At 48.1% G+C, this 18,691-nt stretch overlaps 1 protein-coding gene and 1 long non-coding RNA gene across 2 annotated transcripts in view; one reads left to right on the top strand and one right to left on the bottom strand.

Moving 5' to 3' along the window:
• Positions 1 to 615: 615 nt before the first annotated feature.
• The window catches only part of SGPL1 (sphingosine-1-phosphate lyase 1), a 75,840-nt gene continuing 57,764 nt past the window's right edge, over positions 616 to 18,691 (bottom strand). Inside the window, 8 exon segments of the mRNA XM_058696597.1 lie at positions 616 to 3,219; positions 3,965 to 4,085; positions 5,053 to 5,199; positions 6,516 to 6,754; positions 8,068 to 8,217; positions 8,845 to 8,943; positions 10,308 to 10,413; positions 11,829 to 11,917. Coding sequence (XP_058552580.1) covers positions 3,079 to 3,219; positions 3,965 to 4,085; positions 5,053 to 5,199; positions 6,516 to 6,754; positions 8,068 to 8,217; positions 8,845 to 8,943; positions 10,308 to 10,413; positions 11,829 to 11,917 — 1,092 coding nt within the window. The 3' untranslated portion in view covers positions 616 to 3,078.
• Positions 3,214 to 4,165, top strand: LOC131492803 (uncharacterized). Its single transcript, XR_009252297.1, has 2 exons — positions 3,214 to 3,525; positions 3,770 to 4,165. It is a non-coding gene; the product is annotated as an uncharacterized LOC131492803 (long non-coding RNA).

Below are 18,691 nucleotides of genomic sequence, written 5' to 3'. Positions count from 1 at the left end.
AGAGCAAGTAGGTGCTCAGGAAACCAAGTCATTTAGCAGAAAAGTGTAGCAAAGACCGCATTCCTTGGCTTGATTCTGACAAAGTCCAAATGGAATTGAGAAACTGGGTTACCTGAAGGACAGCCTCCAAGACCCGAATAACCCTTTGGAAAGACTGCTCACTTGTTATTCGTAACGGAACAAGATGTCCAGTGGTTACATGTGCAGAGCTATTCTGAGGGGTTCCACCAACTCCCAAATCAAATGCGGGCCTCGAAGCCAGTGCCCAGCTGGCTGGGGCCCCCACCTCAGAGGGCTCAATCCATCATTAAGGTATCAGCAGAAGTAATGATGAAGATGACAGAAAACACAAGGCAGGGCCCAGGTCCTGGGGAGCTGAAGACCTAAGTTCTAGAACTCCTTGAAACCGGTATGACCACCACTCTTGGAGAAGCCACCTGCAACGGTGCTCTCGCCCAGGGCTACGGCCCTGAGTATCAGCGGCCACACACAACCGTTTCACCACAAGGGGGCGATGTCCCACCAGCAGCCCGTTCTAGAACTGCCCCAGCCCGACCCCCTCCCCCTGGATCAACCACCTGCATCCAAATCATTGAATACAACCATCCACATTAGTTAAGATTTGGGACATTTAATTAATTGCTTTTTAAGATATTATTGCTGCAGTTAGGAAGGGAGCACTGAGATGGGAAGAAGGAGGTTAAATACAGAAAAGATTTAGAAGAGGCAAGTACCATTTTCCAAGTATAAAACTGGTAATATTAAAAGTGACACGGCAGTATATTCACGCGAGTACTTAATGTAGAAACAAGACAGTACGGTTTCTGCAGAGGCCAATGTGACGTCTGCTAGCAACATGACATCGTGAAGACTTCTGCCCACCTCTGCCAGACTAGGTGTTACTAGGTGCACAGGTACACAGAGAATGGAAAGCCCACAAGTGTTGAGTCAAACTAAGGCTCATGATCATAAAGTGGCTACAGTAGGTCCCTTTAAAAAATGCCACTGCCCCCGGGGCAGCAGTGCTGTCACGGAAGAGGGGGGCCTGCAGACACTGGAAGCAACAGCTTGCTCTGCAGGGCATGTGCTTCTCCAGTTTAGCAGCTAACAGACCACAGTGGTGCCTGCTGGGTGGTTTGTCCAGCACCACGAATGCACCGGAGACCCAAGAGACAGTTCACACAGAGCTCCTCTCTTGGGGGGGTGCCCACCAGTTCGGTAACTGGAGGGAACACGACCCCCGGGTCCAAAGGATCCTAGCCTCTCCCTCTAACACACACACACACACACACACACACACACACACACACACACACACCCCAACCTCTCCTGGAACCCACAATGGACAGGAGGAACACATACCACACCAGCCCTGCAGTGACACAGCCAGCTAATCACAGTTATTGTGGAGGAAGTACAGTGCTAAAGGCCTGGGGGCGGGGGAAGCCTGGTCGTCTTGGCTCTCCTGGCCAGCATTCCCAGTGAGGGAGGCCAGAGGATACCAGCCTCAAGAGGCTGAATGGTTCAGGAGTCCCTGAGAAGGGTAATGGAACAGAGGAGATTTTCTCCTGACTCATCCTAAAGTACTCCCCTACCCAAACAAAAATCTCAAAGACTGCTGCACCTCCCCCAGGGCCTGGGTCAGGAATAGCCCACCACTGCTCACTGTGAGGAAAAAGGCACACAACATGTCGTCTTCAGAGGAAGACAGTGGCTCCACCTAGATCAGGGCCCCATGCAAGGGAGAAGGGGGTAGAAGTGGGTGCAGGGTTTGGTCCTGTCCCTGCACCACCCTGAGCAACTAGTCTTAGGAAGGAATCCCAGGCCCTAGGCCGCAACTGACGGTTGCCGTCATGCTTTCCTATCCTGACAAGTTTGTCTCATTCTAGCCAGGGCTGAGAAGTGTCCAGTACCTGAGGCTAAACTGCCATAGTACCTTTGCGAGATGAATATAGGGAAAGAGGCAGGACGAACACACTAACGGGGAGAAAATTTTCCTTGCCGTGGGGGCTCTCTCTCACACCCTACTGGCACCCACCTAGGGTAAGTCAAGGCAACTCGTGAAGGTGCTCTGAGCTGTTCCTTCAAGTGAACATACTCGTACATGATGGCTTACAACGGTGGGGGGTGGGGAGGGGAGGACCACCAACTCTGGCGACAGAGATGTGACTCTGGGCACTCATCCTGCTCTGACACTCAGAGACGCAGGGAAAGGGCCCTGGTTTCCGATCATCACCAGCCTGGGAGAGGGTACAGGTGTGCTCCGAACACTGCCAATTCAGACAGGCAGCACGAGGGCCGGAAAGTCCTGGGTTCTCTAGAAACCACGTTCTCTTAATCCAGGGGAACAACAGCAAACCAATGAGAGCATGACTTCAAACATGTATCTCCAAAGACGGCAGCAACCAAGTATCAGACCAGGGCCTGGAGCACGAAAGAGGGCCGTTCCAGAGCCTGCCTTGATAGACTGAGCAGATCTGCTTGGCCACTCCAATCCTGCAAACCAGGAACAGCGGCCTGCCCAGCTGTGTCCTGGAAAAATAAAGTGAGGTGTGCTAAAAGCGACTCTAAGAGGGACGACTCACCTACTCAAAGAGGAGGGCCGAGAACGCCGCGTGCTTAGAGTACACCTAACACCCACCCGGGGAGACGCGTGTCACACGGATGCTTCCGAGCTGCCTCGCCCATCTGCCTGAGAGAACAAAGAAAACCCTCTCGTATCGCATAAACCATACCCCAGTCTCCCTAAGGAATCAGGACAGGTCAGAGCTGTCACACAATGATGAAGTGAAGTGGAAAGCTAGAAGGTTAGAGAAGGAAATGGCTAAAACGATTCCTAGGGTAACATTTGAGAGCAAGGGCAAAATAATTAGGTAATGGACTCCTCTGGGAACTCCACATTCAAAACCACAAAAGGATGATAGGAGGAACAAGAATCCTGAGGATCAAGCCGTCTCGTGGTCCATCTCGTCGTGATCTACGGAGCAAGACCAGATGTTCGAACTGTGCGCAGCCTGTTCCACACCCCCAGAACCTTCTGAAGGCCAGGAGCCCCTCGGGGCAACAAAGGGTCCAGACTCAGCGGGGTTTCGAAGAACCGTTCATCTGGCTGCTCGGAGTTACAGCGTCAGTGCTGAAAAGGCTGTCCAAGAAGACTGAGGTCAATTCTGCCACCAGGTTCCTGTCGACGGTCGTCTGGGCCATGCCGTAGATCGCACCCTACAAATCCAGTCAGAGATCATTACTGGCAATGAGGGGGACAGGGATGGAGATGAAGCTGTGGCTCTGATCTCCCCCTCCTCCCATCCCTGACTTCCATGTCCCTCTTCTCCCCACTCCATGCCAACCCAGACAGTTTTTCACAGGTACTTGCCAGTCTGCCTTTCTGCCCAAAGGAACCAGCCTATGGGATTTGCTGTAGAAAATTCCAGAAAAGGCAGGCTATTGCCTTTCCTGTGTCAAAACTTTCTTTTCAAAGGGACAGGACCACCACCTGCCTTTGTATGGCACTTTTAAATTTACAAGGTGCTTGGGGCGCCTGGGTGGCTCAGTCGGTTGGGCGTCCAACTTCGGCTCAGGTCATGATCTCACGGTCCGTGAGTTCGAGCCCCGCATCGGGCTCTGGGTTGACCGCTCAGAGCCTGGAGCCTGTTTCGGATCCTGTGTCTCCCTCTCTCTCTGATCCTCCCCTGCTCATGGTCTGTCTCTCTCTGTCTCAAAAATAAATAAATGTTAAAAAAAAAAATAAAAAAAAATAAAAATTTACAAGGTGCTTTCTACATAGCATACTTTATCTGAGACCAAACACCTTGGACACGGATGAGGCAGAGATTATCAGCTTGGAGTGATAAGGTTTGTGGAGACATAACAGAGGCAGGAACAGACTCGAGGTCGTTTGGTTCTTCCAACCCCCCCCAGGGTACCTAAACGTCCACAGGAAGAAAAAAATCCCAAGTGTCCCTACCATTCCTGTGGTCTTTGCTTTAGGATTCTTCATGATCTGAGTGACAGACTCCCGGATGTCCTTTAGGAACTGTATGGCTACTCGCTTCCGAGTGTGTACCAGCGTGATGCAGAAATGAATACTACGGGAGAAGACAGACACAGACAGAGATGAACCGCGGGGGAAAAAAGTTCTAAAATAAAGCAGCCCCCCACACAGGAATTTATCGCTTGCTTCTTCATGTGATTTGTGACGAGTGTTCCCAGTCCTGGGAATCAGGGAGATCAATACATGGGCTGTCGAGCATGGGCCGACACGAGGGCTTCATGCCTCAGCATGATCGAGAACATCCTGACAGAATGAATACAGCTGCCAGCTCTGTCCCACCCCTCCCCTCCAAAACGGTCAACTGCTAGGCCTTGAGCCACGTGACCACCAAGGGGATGCTTTCACCTTAGATGATACACCTTCATGGGGACAGGGCCACAGGGCTGGGGTCTTGAAGGACTTCAAGGCAAAGAAGAAACTCTAACTCCCCCTGGAGGGAGACTGAGGAACAGAGGGATAGTGAAGAGGAATAAACGGGGTCCACACAGGACTGGCAGTGGCACCACGAAGTCAAAGGGATCGGGGTACGTAGAAGACACAGGAGAGACCTCTGCCGTTGGGGTGGAGTGTTTATTTATTTATAAGCATCATGGAAGGTTAGATTACAAAGGCATATTAAAGGAGAGAGCAGCGGGCCTGAACGATTAGAGGCCCTAAGGGAGGCTTTGAGGGAAGCAGTCAGTTTGTAGGCACCATGTGATGGCGGTGCACAAGACGGGTAGAGAGAGCACAACCTAGAAAGACAGCAGGCGCGGTGGGGAGGCGTCTCGTGACCGGCCACTGGTCTCAAGAGGCTGCCACTTAATTTTGCTAGTTTTAAAGCTAATCGTCTTGTTCTGGATACAGAGTAATTCCAGATGGCAAGACGCAATCCTACAGCTACTACAGTTGCCACTGCGGTGCCCAGCCTCATAGCCGATCTCTACGCTTCGGGTCACCTTGCCACCCGAGTTCTTTGGCAGCCACGGCGCGCAGGAAGGGAAGAGGCTCCTCCAGCTTACCTGGGTGGGAACTGCAGGTGGTTCAGGTTCCATCCCTTGGCAGTCATCAGGTTAAACAGTCGGTAGATGTCAAAATCTCGGGAGCCCAGAGCTATGACTGACAACTGAGGATTCCCGAAAACAAAGATGCCTTTGATATTTTCCAGCCTGAAAACAAAAAAAGGAACAGAAAGGAAGTTCAGCCACATATACTCCTCGGGCCATCACCTCTCTAATCATTCAATGTCTCCCCTATAACACAATCTAATCTTTTAGGGCCTCAGCTCTCTTACCTTCTAAAATCAGGTGGCTAGACTGACAGCAGTGGTCCCCAAACATTACAAGTATTCAAAGGCCCAAATCCCACCAAGCTCCAATGAGTCAGAATCATCGACTCTTACCCTATCTGCCCAACTCCCAAATTCTGATATGCCTGAGAGGCATCTGAGGCATAAAAGATGCACGTTAAGGGGCGCCTGGGTGGTTCAGTCAGTTGAGTGTCCGATAGCTCAGGTGATGATCTCGGACCTCGTGGGTTCGAGCCCCACGTCAGGCTCTGTGCTGATAGCTCGGAGCCTGGAGCCTACTTCAGATTCTGTCTCCCTCTCTCTGCCCCTCCCCCACTCGCACTTTTTTTCTCTCTCTCTCTCTCAACAATAAGTAAACATTTAAAAAATTAAAAAAAAAAAAAAAAAAGATGTACAGAAAAGAAAATCCTGGCAAAATCATCTGTCTCCACAGTTTAAAATCCTACATGTCATGCCTAATGCATGAAATGGTACAGCAGCTCTCAACACACAGGTCTACCAGCTGGGTATATGCAGGCTTCTTTCAAATGAGACAGGCCTGACTGGCCACTTTCATTCACCTTCAGGACTCTGCAAAAGCCTGCCCAGCCCGGGTGAGCCACAGACACAGGCGGGTAATATGTGCACAGGTAAGTCAGCCAGCACGCAGCCTAGTTCCAGCCTTAGCTCAGCCCGGGATTTCCTCACTTGCCCCGCCCCCATTCATTCCGCCTCATCCCCGATTCTTTTCCTACACTAGCGATTCTCCACGTATGATTCCTAGACTGGCAGCTTCAATTCCCACTGGGAGCTTCCTAGAGACGCACACCCTCAGACTCCCTTTCCAGATCTACTGAATGAGAATTCTGCATTTTAAACACATCCTCCAGATGGTTAGGACACATGCTCAAGTTCGCACTGAACTATCAGCCCTTGGTAAGAGCTGCCGGTTGCTGACACGTCCTTCGAGACACGATGGCTAAAGACGAAGCCTGGATCTGACCCTCCAAGTCACAGCAGAGCAAGGGAACTTATCCTCTTGGGCCGGCACCACACTCCTGAGCTGCTGTCCTAAACCCCCGGTCTCCAGAGGACGGTAAACGGGCTGGGAGTACGGGTGCTTGGCCAGGCAGACGCCTCGAACCTACGAGCAGACAAAGCAAGAGACGAGGCAGAATCCCGATCTTGCACACATACTCTGACTTGAGGAAGCGAGTGGTTTTGATGATCTGTTTGGTAGCTTCAACATAGCCACTCTCACCGAAGTACATCAAGGCAGCCCAACAGGCCGCGCTAATGCCTCCAGGCCGTGAGCCCGCGATGGTCGGGGAAGCGTAGATACCACCCTGCCAATCGGTAGCAACGAAGAACTGATGGCTCCTGTACTTCTTGTCACTGTACAACACCACGGACGAGCCTTTGGGGGCATAGCCATACTGAGGGGGAGAAGCACAGGTGAGTCCACGATTCTGCCGGGCACGCCTGCCCCACAAACTCAACCCGCAAACCTCTCTCTCTCGCGCCCGCTTCTCTCTGCTTCCCGCCCACGTGGAACATTCAAAGTCAGGGGGCGCCCGGGTGGCTCAGTCGGGTGAGCGTCCGACTGCAGCTCAGGCCACGATCTCACGGTTCGGGAGTTCAAGCCCCGCCGTGGGCTCACCGCTGTCAGCGCAGAGCCCACGTCGCAGCCTCTGTCTCCCTCTCTCTCTGCTCTCACCCTCTCTCTCAAAAATAAATAAACTTGAAAAATTAAAAAAAAAGAATTCAAAGTCAGAAGGTTAAAGGCTGGAGGGAACTCTCTTTGAGCGGAGAAGGGTGGAGTTCGTGTCACTCGGAACAACTCAAATCACGAGCTGACTCCCTTCCCGTTATTTTTATTAGTATTATACTTCCTTTTAAAAAAATCACAGTGCTCAGAATCCAGAAGCTACTTGATGCAGCTGATAAATAAACTGTGCGCTTGGTTTCCTTATAGAAAATGTGCCCTCCTAACGAACTGTCCCTGCAGCTCACGTGGAGCTAAGTTCACTCCCTGACAGACACCGGGAGAGACGGTAAGGAAGGGGGCACAGGGGTTGCTGGGGGCCGAGGTGAAATCGGATCAGATCCTGACGGAAGATCCGTACACATTGTTTAGAGTCTGAGAACCAGGTCCCCACTACACTGGAAATTAAAATGAACTGTGCCGGTGCAGCCAAGACAAAGCACGCGTCCCGAGGCCGCTATTCCGTCTCCACATCCGGATGCCGTTTAAGAGCGTTCCTGACCAACCTACACTCGGTCTCGGTCCCCCAGGGGCGGCAGCATCCGAACATTCCCAAGCACCTAAGCTCTTCCCTTTTTCCACAGGACTCTCCCGTTAGCCCGCACCGGTCGCTCAGGGCAGGAGCCCCAGGAGCACGGAGTACAGCACTAACATACACCCTCTTAGGAGTTCTATCATCGACCTCACCCCAAAGGATCCGAAAGCTTCAGGGAGCTTTGCTCTGGGGGCCACATGCCTAGGTCCTAGCATGTCCCAGTCACATGCCGTCAGCGGGCACAGAAATTCTCTTAGCCACATGCCGCCAAGATAATGGGTCTCTTTTCACTATTACTTGTCACCTGAACCAGCTACCCTGGTGAGAGCAAAGAGCCGGACTTAATTTTACATTTCTGGCAGACGCTAACGCTCCAACCAATTTATTTTGTTGGTAGTAATCGAAATAATGAAATGGCTACTTTAACATTCGGTCCTTCCCCGCCTCACCTTGTGGGTATCAGCTGAAATGCTGGTCACGCCTTTCACCCGGAAATCAAACGGCTGCTCCAGCGGGTATCCCGCTTTCTCCATAAAGACGATGAGGAAGCCCCCCAGACAAGCGTCCACATGAAGAGGTATTTTGTATCTGACAGCCAGCTAGTTCCAAAAGAGACCGCAAGAGAATTTCATTTATAGCCATATAACAAAAACTTTGTAAGACACAGGTGGAAAGGTGTGCTGCACTCCCAAGGCCGTCATGCACGATGGCTTTCATGTTTTAAAAAACTGTCCAGTTTTGACATTCCTAATAAAGCTCATCTTCCAAATGTATTTAGCCTTCAAAATAATTCATCTGAAATGTGGCATTTTATATCTAAATACTGCAGGGCCCCAAACGCAATGCAAAGCCGAACAGGACACAAGCAGCGCTCTGATTTAGGGGGGAAAGGTGCTGCTTTAGTAACGGCGGGGCGGGGAGCCTGAGGGACACGGCCCCCTGCGAGGCACACCCTTAACAAGCAGCCCATCTCCCGGCTGAATGGAAACAGCGGCGCTCTTTCAGAGTATCCAGAGTATCCAGCTTCAACAAAGGCTCTCCCTTGTGTCATCCCTCCCCTACAGCAGAGGCTCCGAAGGGAGCTGGAAGGCTTCCTCTGCGGCTCCTGGGAGTTGTGCACAAACCTGAACTCGCACTTGCTTCTCCTTGCCGAGTCCCGCACCGTTAGATTCTATTATAAAATCTCACCCTGACTGCCTAGCAAGCGGCCCATTTCTCCCGCGTACCTTGGCCACTTCAGGGACAGGATCTAGGATACCGTGAGGAAACTGGGGGGTAGAACAGACGAGCATGGCAGTGTTCCTGGAGATGGCTCTCCTCATCGCCTAGGGGTTCAAGTCGAAAGGAAAATGAGAAGCCACGTCAACATTACTCCCCTCTGTCGCTATCGGCTCAGGGTCTGCGCTCCTCCAGCGCCGCTGCCTCCACCTCTCCAACCCGAGAGAAGACCGCCCCTGCCATGGGGGCAGCACAGAAAACCAGGCCAGAGGGGTCCATCTGGGAAAAACAGCCTGAGGCCACAATACGGCAAATCACTGCGGGAGGAAACAGCATCGAGCGAAGATGCCGCGGAGCATGTCCCGGCCCCACTTACTAGCGCTGCAACCGGAGGTAAACTACTTAACCGCCCCGGTCTGTTTCCTCACCTGTGCGCTGCAAAAATACTAACAGCTTCTACAACTTCCCTGGGCTGTCATAAAGCTCAGATGCAATTTGTATAGCACTCTAGAAACTAGAAAGTTCTCCACAAAGGCAAGGCATAAAAATAAAGGACTACAATTCAGTCTTAAAAAAAGAAAGCCTGCCATTTATGACAACAGGGATGAATCTGGAAGGCATACTGCTAAGCAGGCCAGGAACAGAAAGATAAATACTGCATGATCTCACATACGGCAGGTACAGCAGTCAATCTCAGAAGCAGAGAGTGGAATGCTGCCTGCCGGGGGCTGGGGGATGAGGGGCACCGAGTTTCAGTGATGTCTAACAGCAAGTTCTGGACGGCTGGTGGATGGCCATGTGACCACGAAACAACAATACTGCACTGTATGCTTGAAATCAGCTGGAGGTCGAAGAGGGAGTCTTAAGTATGCCAACCAAGGAGGAAAAAAAAAAAGAAAGAAAACAGTAACTATTTGAGGAGATGGGTATGTTCAATAGTATGACTGTGGGGATTATTTTGCAGTGTATACACATCTCAAAACATCAAGCTGGCACCTTAAATATATTTTTTATTTGTCAACTCATTAATTTGTCAGTTAATAAATCAGTAAAGATGGCAGGCAGAAATAACACCAGTGCTAATAACTTGGGTAGTTTGGTTCTGAATAAATATTGTTACTATTCTGTTGGCAAGGATACCGATTCAGGCCAATAAAAACCACAAGAAGAGTCTGGGGGCAGGTGAGTCCGTGCTCACGGTACAAAGACAAAGGGGAAAGTGATGTTGCTGAAGCAAAATCAAGGTCTGCGAAGTCTCAAGTCAGGGACTAGATAGATCATCTTGCTATCAGACCTCTGAATTTATGAAAACACTCAATCACCACTGCCAGCAGCAGCTCGTCGGCTCTGGCCGCTACACTCCAAGGCCTCTGGAGCCCATGTGTGCACGACGTTGGAAAAAGTCAGCCGGTCGGGTACATTCCTGCACCTCACAGTCCCCAGCAGGAAATGGCCCTTCAGGGGAACTCACCCGAACATCCACCTCCATCATTTTGTTCAGTGGAACCCGTATAATCTTCATCCCAAAATAATTGGCTGCTTTGTCAAATGCAGCATGGGCACTCTGGGGGGCCACACTAAATGATAGAGAAGAGGAAAATAATGAAATTCAGGTAAAAGCAGGGTTCAAGAGAGAGCCTCATTAGCAGCTCATCTAAATCCCCAAGAGCAAACTTCTAATTATTTTTCCTCACATTTTTACAAGTGTTTATGTTGTTTTTCTTTTAACCACAAATAAAAAGAGGTCAAATGATTTTCTATAGAAAATTCCTCCCTGCGATTTAGCAAATCCGAAGCATAAATGAGGGCTGACAGGTAAAAGACGAGGGATTGGGAATTTGGATCAGACCAGCATCAGGAGAGCCTTTTTGTGTTGGCCATCCAAAGCCGGGAGACCCTGGTGGGAACGTGCTGCCTGCCACAATACACTGCCAAGCAGGAACCCAAGACCGCTTGGCTGGGGTGTTCTACCAAGCCAGTGGTTCCTTCCATCTCTGAAAGCCCACAGCCTGTGAGAAACGAAAATTCCCATTGTTCCTGTAAACTTGGAAGCAGCATTTCAAATAGCACTGAAATGGGGGGAGCCTGGCTGGCTCCGTTGGTAGGGTATGTGACTCTTGATCTCAGGGTCATGAGTTCAAGCCCCACGCTGGGCACAGAGCTTACTTAAAAAAAAAAAAAAAAAAAAAAAAAAAGACAAATAGCACTGAAAAGGAGACTGAGCCATGGTTATGCATTTGCTTTCAGACTTCTCTCAATTACTACACTCTCAAAATCAATCTGTTCCCCTTAAGGAAGGAAAGCCTCGATTACTGAGTAAGTACCAGGCACTAAGATTTATGTGTGAGAAAGATGGCACCGTGATTTATTGTCTCAGGCATGAGATCACCTGCAACAAAACCCTTAGTAACATTTGCAGGAAAACAGTAACCCAGAGGATGCAGTATAAACACACCGGATAAGGAGAGGGTCTAGAGAAAAAAATGCAGCCAAATATCAAAATTATGCCCATGGGGTGCCATTATGGATGAATCTCAAAAAATTGTTTAAAGTTTTCCTCCCAAAAAACAGCCCTCAGGCTGAAATCTTCTCAGGAAGTACCCCGAAGCAGCCTATTATATTTAAGTAACTTTCACTGAACTAGGTAATTAGAGTTTTCCTTAGGCTCCAGATTACTTATAATAAAATCACTGAATTCAAAGATGTAGTCCCGTCACTCTGTCACTTTTAGAAAAAGGATCTCATTCTTGCTATCGGTATATGCCGTGTACAAACTTGCGAGCTGGGAAAGGGAATGACCTTTAAAATTAACTGGCTGATCCACCCAGGACATTGCAGAATGTGAAGGGATGAGGGTCAAGGGCAAAGGAAAGGAAGAATGAGGACTGGAACTGCCAGAGGAAGAGGGAAGAGAAGAAGCAGAAAACAGATGGTCAGGCTGTTTGCAACAGCGGTACTCCAAACAGATAATCTAAAGGCCACACATACATACATTTCTGGAGTTCTGATGCCGTTCGCAAAGGCCAGGTCCCGATAAGCTTTGCAGGCCATCAGTATGCTTTCTGTCCCCCCAGAGGTCACCTGTAATAAAGAAGAGACGACATCCATGGAGTGGAGTGAGGGACAACGATCAGCAAGCACATCGATGCCACCTTGATCTTGATGGTGGTCTGATGCAGAAGCAGATAAGGTCTCGAATGCATTCTGCAGAGCAGACACTGCTATGTCTTCCGGAAGGAAATCTGGCTTTATCAGCTAAGCCCAATCTTGGTTCCCAACACTCAGAGGGCCAGTCATGAGCCCGATCTCCCTCAATGGACTACAAACTCATGAAGGTGGGGACCGATCTGCTCATGACAATATTCTGAGCACTTAGCCTAACAGCTGACACCTAATACAACCTCAACTAACACTTTTCAAAGCCTGATGTGACTCTCATAAACCATGACCAACACAGGCATGTCATACCCATCAGGCTATCTTCTTAGATAGCATCTAAGAATGAATCATTTCAAAACAAACAAACAAACAATCAAACAAAAAGCCACAGCACTGAGCTAGGTGGTTATTTTCTTAGACTTCTCATCTCCGAAGATTCATACGAGCTTAGATAACTTCCTCATTGTACAGCTGAGAAGCCCCGAAGGCTAAAATAATTCACCCAATGCCATCCATTAGCATCTGTTGCTGAGAAGTAAAACTTTCTACATTTGTTCATTTAGTACAGCTTAACAGGAGATGGAATGAGAGACGGCGATTTCTGAAATTTCCTAAAGTAACCACATATAGGACAAAAATACCATTGGCTACAAAATCCCAGTGGTCAGCAGTTACATGGAAGATAGCTGAGAGAAGTCAGTCACATTTTGATTCAGGAAGTCTTCGTGAAACATGTGACCATCACCCACAAGGTAATGCACTGAACTTGGGCAAGGGAGACCGGTTTACAAATCCCGGCACTTCTGTGCTGGAGACAATGAAAATGCTTACAGAGGAGGTCAGTTCTGCAAACCAGCAGCACGTCCTGTGGTCTAGCATAAAACCTCAGAATGTGACATGAGGAGCCAAACCAGCTGTGAAGAAAGTCAGGAAAGGACCAGCAACGTCCAAGTCTCCAGTGCGTCAGTCTCTTACTAAGGTCCCATGATGACCTAGGCAAAAGTATTTCCAAACCCCTAGTCACCCAGCACACACACCCTATTTTTAGTCCAATAACGAATCAAATCAACATCATTATTTGTTGGGCAAACAACAGTGCACTTTGACTGTAAAGGCAGGAATATCTACATTCTACTTCTGATTTTTATTGCTGATCCCCCAATTTCTATGTTTATTTATTTTTGTTTAATTTTTATTCGGTAGGCTCCATGCCCAACATGGGGCTTGAACTCACAACCCTGAGATCAAGAGTAGCATGCTCTTCCAACTGAGCCAGTCAGGCACTCCAATTCTGCGTTTAACTATGCTGCTAATCTCCCACTGCCCTGTGTGCCCAAAGAAAAAAATGGAAATTTAATCGTGAAGTGAGAAAAGCCTCAATAACTACTTGTAATGTTAGTCACCTTCTTCCAACATTATAACAACTCTCGCTGTTAATATGTAAGTACGTCAGAGAACAAGAGTAGAACATGGCCTACTTGGAGAATTTTCTTTCAGATGCTGTTTGTAGCCAAAGGCATTTGCACAAGCCAAGACTGTTCTCCATGGCAACAGAATTTCTTTTAGTATACGAGATAACCTCTCATCCGTTCTGAGGCAAGTGAAGTTAATAGAAGGAAAAACAGCTTAAGTTGAAAACAAAGAACAAAAAGAGCTAAGATCTTAGTTGGGAGCATGCTACAGACAGCCCAGCCATGAGGCTCTGTCGTCTTCTTTCCCATCTCTGAACCCCGAACTGTTTTCACCAAAAGCAGCAGAGACAGACACATGTGAGAGAGACAGAGACAGAGAGATGTGAGAGAGAGACAGAGAGATATAAGAGAGAGACAGAAATAGAGAAGGGTGAGAGAAACAGAGAAACTGAAATAATCCCAGAGGTAATTAGTTCTCTTATAAAATTTTATGTAATAGAAAAGACTGGAGATCTCAGACTCCATCCTTCTCCTGATCCCTGACACAGCCACTAAAAAAGATCAAAATGGAAGAGGCATGGTTTAACTGTAGCAACGCACAAACAAAACACAAAACAAAAACAAAAACCAGGGTTGGACTTCTGGATTAAGATGGAAGGCTGAAACCGCTCCACAACTACCTTCTCTCCCCCAGGACCTAGAAGAAGGAAGAAAAGAAGCAGCAGAAACCTGCAGTAACAATCACCGAACAAAGAGACAGATACTCGGAAGCAATATACTTCAAATAGTGGCAAGGAAAAAGGAGAAGTTTCTGAAGTACAGCAGACAGCAGAATACAGTTCCTAATCCCCCCTCCAGGCCCTGAAAACTGTCCTGTGGGCCGGCAAAATCCTGAGAATGCTCATTAAAGCCCCCAAATCTTCAGAGAAACAATGGAGGGGGTGTCCTTATCTTCAGATCAGTGAGTGGTAGCCCTGGCAGCTAAGGAGAAACCAGCAAAATGAGAAGAGAATGTGGGGACCGACCCCTGAAGTCAGGGCTTCAGGGATATAGAACGGGTTAAAGAAACAATCAAAGCCCAAGGGTGTTATTCTCTTCCAGCTAGGCAGAGTGAACTCTAAGAGATAACTCTTAACAAAATCTCAGACGAGACCCACCGAACCCAACATAGGTGCAACAAAGCGGCGCTCAACCAAATGCTCTCACATGAGAGATCGGCCACCATGCAGCAGAACAAACTCGAATGTTCCGAGGAGCATGAGCCATGATGAAAGAAAATGGCCCGGTAACCATGCAAATATTCAAAAAGAAAAAAAAAAAAAAAAAAAAAAGCAGCACGCAAAACAAAAGCCGAACTCAAAAAATGGTAACAGCCTAAGGAGAAGGGAAATCCACACACCTGTTGGTCACTATAGGACAATATGATAAGAACGTGGATTCAAAAAAAAAAAAAAAAAAAGAACGTGGATTCAAGAGAACAAGCACTGAATGACTGGACACCAAAAACAAGATGATGAGACCACAGACCCCAAAGCACAAAGTACCAAACGATCCCAACACAGAATTAAGGCATAGGAAACAGAATAAGCCCTGCCGAGAACAAAAACAATGACTTGGAGGAAAGGTTGAGGCAAGCGTAGCGAACCAGATTAGCAAAAGACAGACTGAAAGACGGACGCCGCTCCGCACATGGAGAGCTGCGTCCTCCTGGCTAGACACGGGGAACCAAACGGGGTTCCAACAAGAAACACACGGACGGTCGCAAATCTGGGAAATCCTATTCTCCAAGGAAGAGCTGAGCAGCCTAGGGCAAAGCGGGGAAGAGAAAATCCAGAGGGAAAGAGGCTGCAAAGTGCGCACGGTCACATGGGGAAACAGCACCCCGGAACCCCATCTCCAGCAACACTGACCATATAGCTGGGCCTCCCGCAAGAGACGACCGAAAGCCTGAGGAAACAGTAACAGTTTTTTACACCCGCCACTGAGCTAACACGAAGGAGTAAACTGAACCCGGACAAAGCGACGTCGAGAATCCTACAGATACGGGAGGGCCAGAGCCGGCCTCGGCCGTGAGGGCTGCCGCCGCCCCCGGACACCAAACTCCCGTTGTGACAACTGACAGGAGATCAACTCAGGGCCTGCCCCCGGGAAGGACTCTGACAGCACACGGCTGAAGACCTGGGACCCGCACCCACATTCTCAGGGGAACTAGAAATACCCCAGTGGTGCAGAAGAGGGCAGCAAGAAAACTGCTTTCTCGGCTCTGACGGGCAGGTGAAGAAAAACAAAGAACTCTCAGGAACGGATAACGAGACCGCTTTCACATGAGTCTGCGGTGTGAACTCACGCCACCGCCGTAGCACGAAACTGCAAGCTGAGCATCGGACGCAGATCGCTTCCCAGCGACTCCCCGGCATCTGGCAGGAGCTGCTGCACATCTTCTCTGCCAGACCTTCATTTCCATCTAGGCCTCAAAGATAGGTTCCCGGGAAGACGAGTGGCTCACAGTTGAAACAACAACGAAGTCACAAATATGACAACACAAGACAACATGAGTGAAACCGGCAGAGACAGGTTGAGGCTCAGAAGTGGTGGAATTAGACACAGAATAGAAAATAATCACGTGCAATATATTTAAAGAAACAAAATATACGCCAAGCAAAGGAACGATAAAGAACTGCCACGCAGGGGTGCCTAGCTGGCTCAGTGCGTACAGCATGTGACGCCTGACCCCAGGGTTGGGAGTTCAAGACCCACATCGGGCACAGAGCTTACTTTAAAAATTAATTCATTGATCGATTACTTGAATCAATGAAAGCTCTGTAATTATCTCCTGGCTCCAACGATTATCACCTCACAGCCCATCTTCCCTCTACCCACAGACACCCCAGCCACTGCTGCTACGGAGAACATCGCTGCTCTAACAGCTACGCCTGTCCAAGTTCCCCATGTCTCCTGGGTAATTAACCACCTGTCGGATGTGTGTCAGCCCTTCTCACTCTAGCCTCATGGCTCTCAACCTCTTCTGTGCCTTCTATTTGTCTCTCTGGATTTTATTCTGGCTGAGTTTTTATCTGTCTTGTTCCGTAAGTTTGACTCACAAACCATGTAAGTATTTTACAGAGTTCTAAAAGAGACCGGGCTCTTTGGACAAGTGGCTGAATCAGGGTCTGGAAGCATGCAAGGTCAACCTGGAATATTTCATCAAATAAAAGTATTTTCTCAAAAAAAGGGAAAAAGAAAGGAAGCTTTCAAAGACTACATGAGTCACACAAAAGGACCCAAGAGCCAAAACTAAGAGGCTCCCACTGGTCAAAATGGGCCAATTTGAGCATTAATCGGAGCAGCAGCTCCAATGGACTGAAGCAAATTACTCTACAATGTTCCACCGCACAACTGACAGCCACTGGTTACTGCCAGTTTGCAGCTACCATGGACAGTGCTGCTATGAGTATACATCCATCCCGACACACACATGTACCAGTTTTCCTAGGGTACGCCCTGAGTAGTGACATTTCAGGGTCATGAGATACGTGTATCCTTGACTTGACCACACAAGGCCAAACGATGTTCCGGTTGCTTCACTGATGGCCTCTTAGAAGTCCACAGAGTCTGTGGCACAGGAGAATACCCACATACTCTAAGTATACTGGCCTCTCCCACCATGCCACCTGTTCATATAAATGCCATAAAGGAACCCATTGCTGGATTATGGTTGGCTCAGTTTTTAACAGCTTTGGAATTCTGGGGGGGAACGAATGCCAGGAATACCATTCTGTTAGATACAGAATATACGAATGTGTTGATTTTTCATGGTGCCAACGTAAAGTAAAACAACTACTGCTTATTGGAAAAAACAAAAAACTATAAAATGTTCTTGCCTTTGGACAGGCCCTTCAATAGTTAAATTTGCAGAGGGGCGCCTGGGTGGCTCAGTCGGTTAAGCGTCCGACTTCGGCTCAGGTCACGATCTCACGATCCGTGAGTTCGAGCCCCACGTCGGGCTCTGTGCTGACAGCTCAGAGCCTGGAGCCCGTTTCAGATTCTGTGTCTCCCTCTCTCTCTGCCCCTCCCCTGTTCATGCTCTGTCTCTGTCTCAAAAATAAATAAACGTTAAAAAAAAAATTTTTTTTAATAAAAAAAAATAAATTTGTAAATATTATAATGATTATAAAAGTATCTGATAGGCTTAGTGCCTCTAGGTTACCACTACAGCATGCTGAGTTAAATCTAACTACCCTGCATAAGCAGAGATTGAGAGACCTGAGTTTCTTCTAGAGAAAGCAAGTATCGGTCTGTAGTAACAAATCTAAACAGACGTTTATCAATCACAGTTTAGGAAAATGAACAAACATCTACTAGAAAGAACAGCTGAAACAAAAAATCCTTACATGTGTCTTTAAATATAATGATAACTTCCCCTTCTTTTATTCCTAAACCAACTAAAAGAGATTTGATTTATAGCAAAATAATAAACTTACAGCTCGAGTACAATGAGAAGTATATCAAAAACACTATGATGGCTTGACAAAATTATATAGACCAATGGGTAGGCAGTGGGTGTGTCAGTGGATGGAGGAAAGAGGGAGGGAGAGAAAGAAAAGAATAGACAGAGCAGATGTGCACAACATTTACATTTAGCGAATCCACGGTGTTCTCTAAACTGTTATAGGAACTCATATAAAGTTTAAAATTTTTCAAAATAAAAACCTGAAATGAAAAAAAAATCTTTAAAAATGTACAATAAGGGGTGCCTGGGTAGCTCAGTCGGTTAACCGTCTGACTTTGGCTCAGGTCATGATCTCACAGTTTGTGAGTTCAATCCCCACGTCGGGCTCTGTGTTGTCGGCTCGGAGCCTGGAGCCTGCTTTGGATTCTGTGTCTCCCTCTCTCTCTCTGCCCCTTCCCTGCTCGCACTCTGTCTCTCTCTCAAAAATAAATAAACATGAAAAAATTTTTTTAAAAAATGTACAACAAAATGTCAATGCTCTAAAAACTGTAAAAGTTGGGGCACCGGGGTGTCTCGGTGAGTTAAGCTCCTGACTCTTGGTTTCGGCTCAGGTCATGATCTCACAGATTGTGAGATCGAGCCCCATGTGGGGCTCTGTGCTGACAGTGTGAAGCCAGCTTGGGAATTCTCTCCCTCCCTCTCTCTCTGCCCCTCCCCTGCTCCTGCTCTCTTTCTCTCTCAAAATAAATAAACTTAAAAACAAAGTTTTTTTTAATTGCAAAAGTTAACATTTTTGTATTGCTGTTAATCTGGATCTTCCTACAATAATCACAT

Source organism: Neofelis nebulosa, chromosome 13, assembly GCF_028018385.1.
Source record: "Neofelis nebulosa isolate mNeoNeb1 chromosome 13, mNeoNeb1.pri, whole genome shotgun sequence".
Classification (NCBI taxonomy): domain Eukaryota; kingdom Metazoa; phylum Chordata; class Mammalia; order Carnivora; family Felidae; genus Neofelis; species Neofelis nebulosa.
The sequence above is the reverse complement of the archived record's forward strand: the minus strand, read 5'-3'. Positions and strand labels throughout refer to the sequence as shown.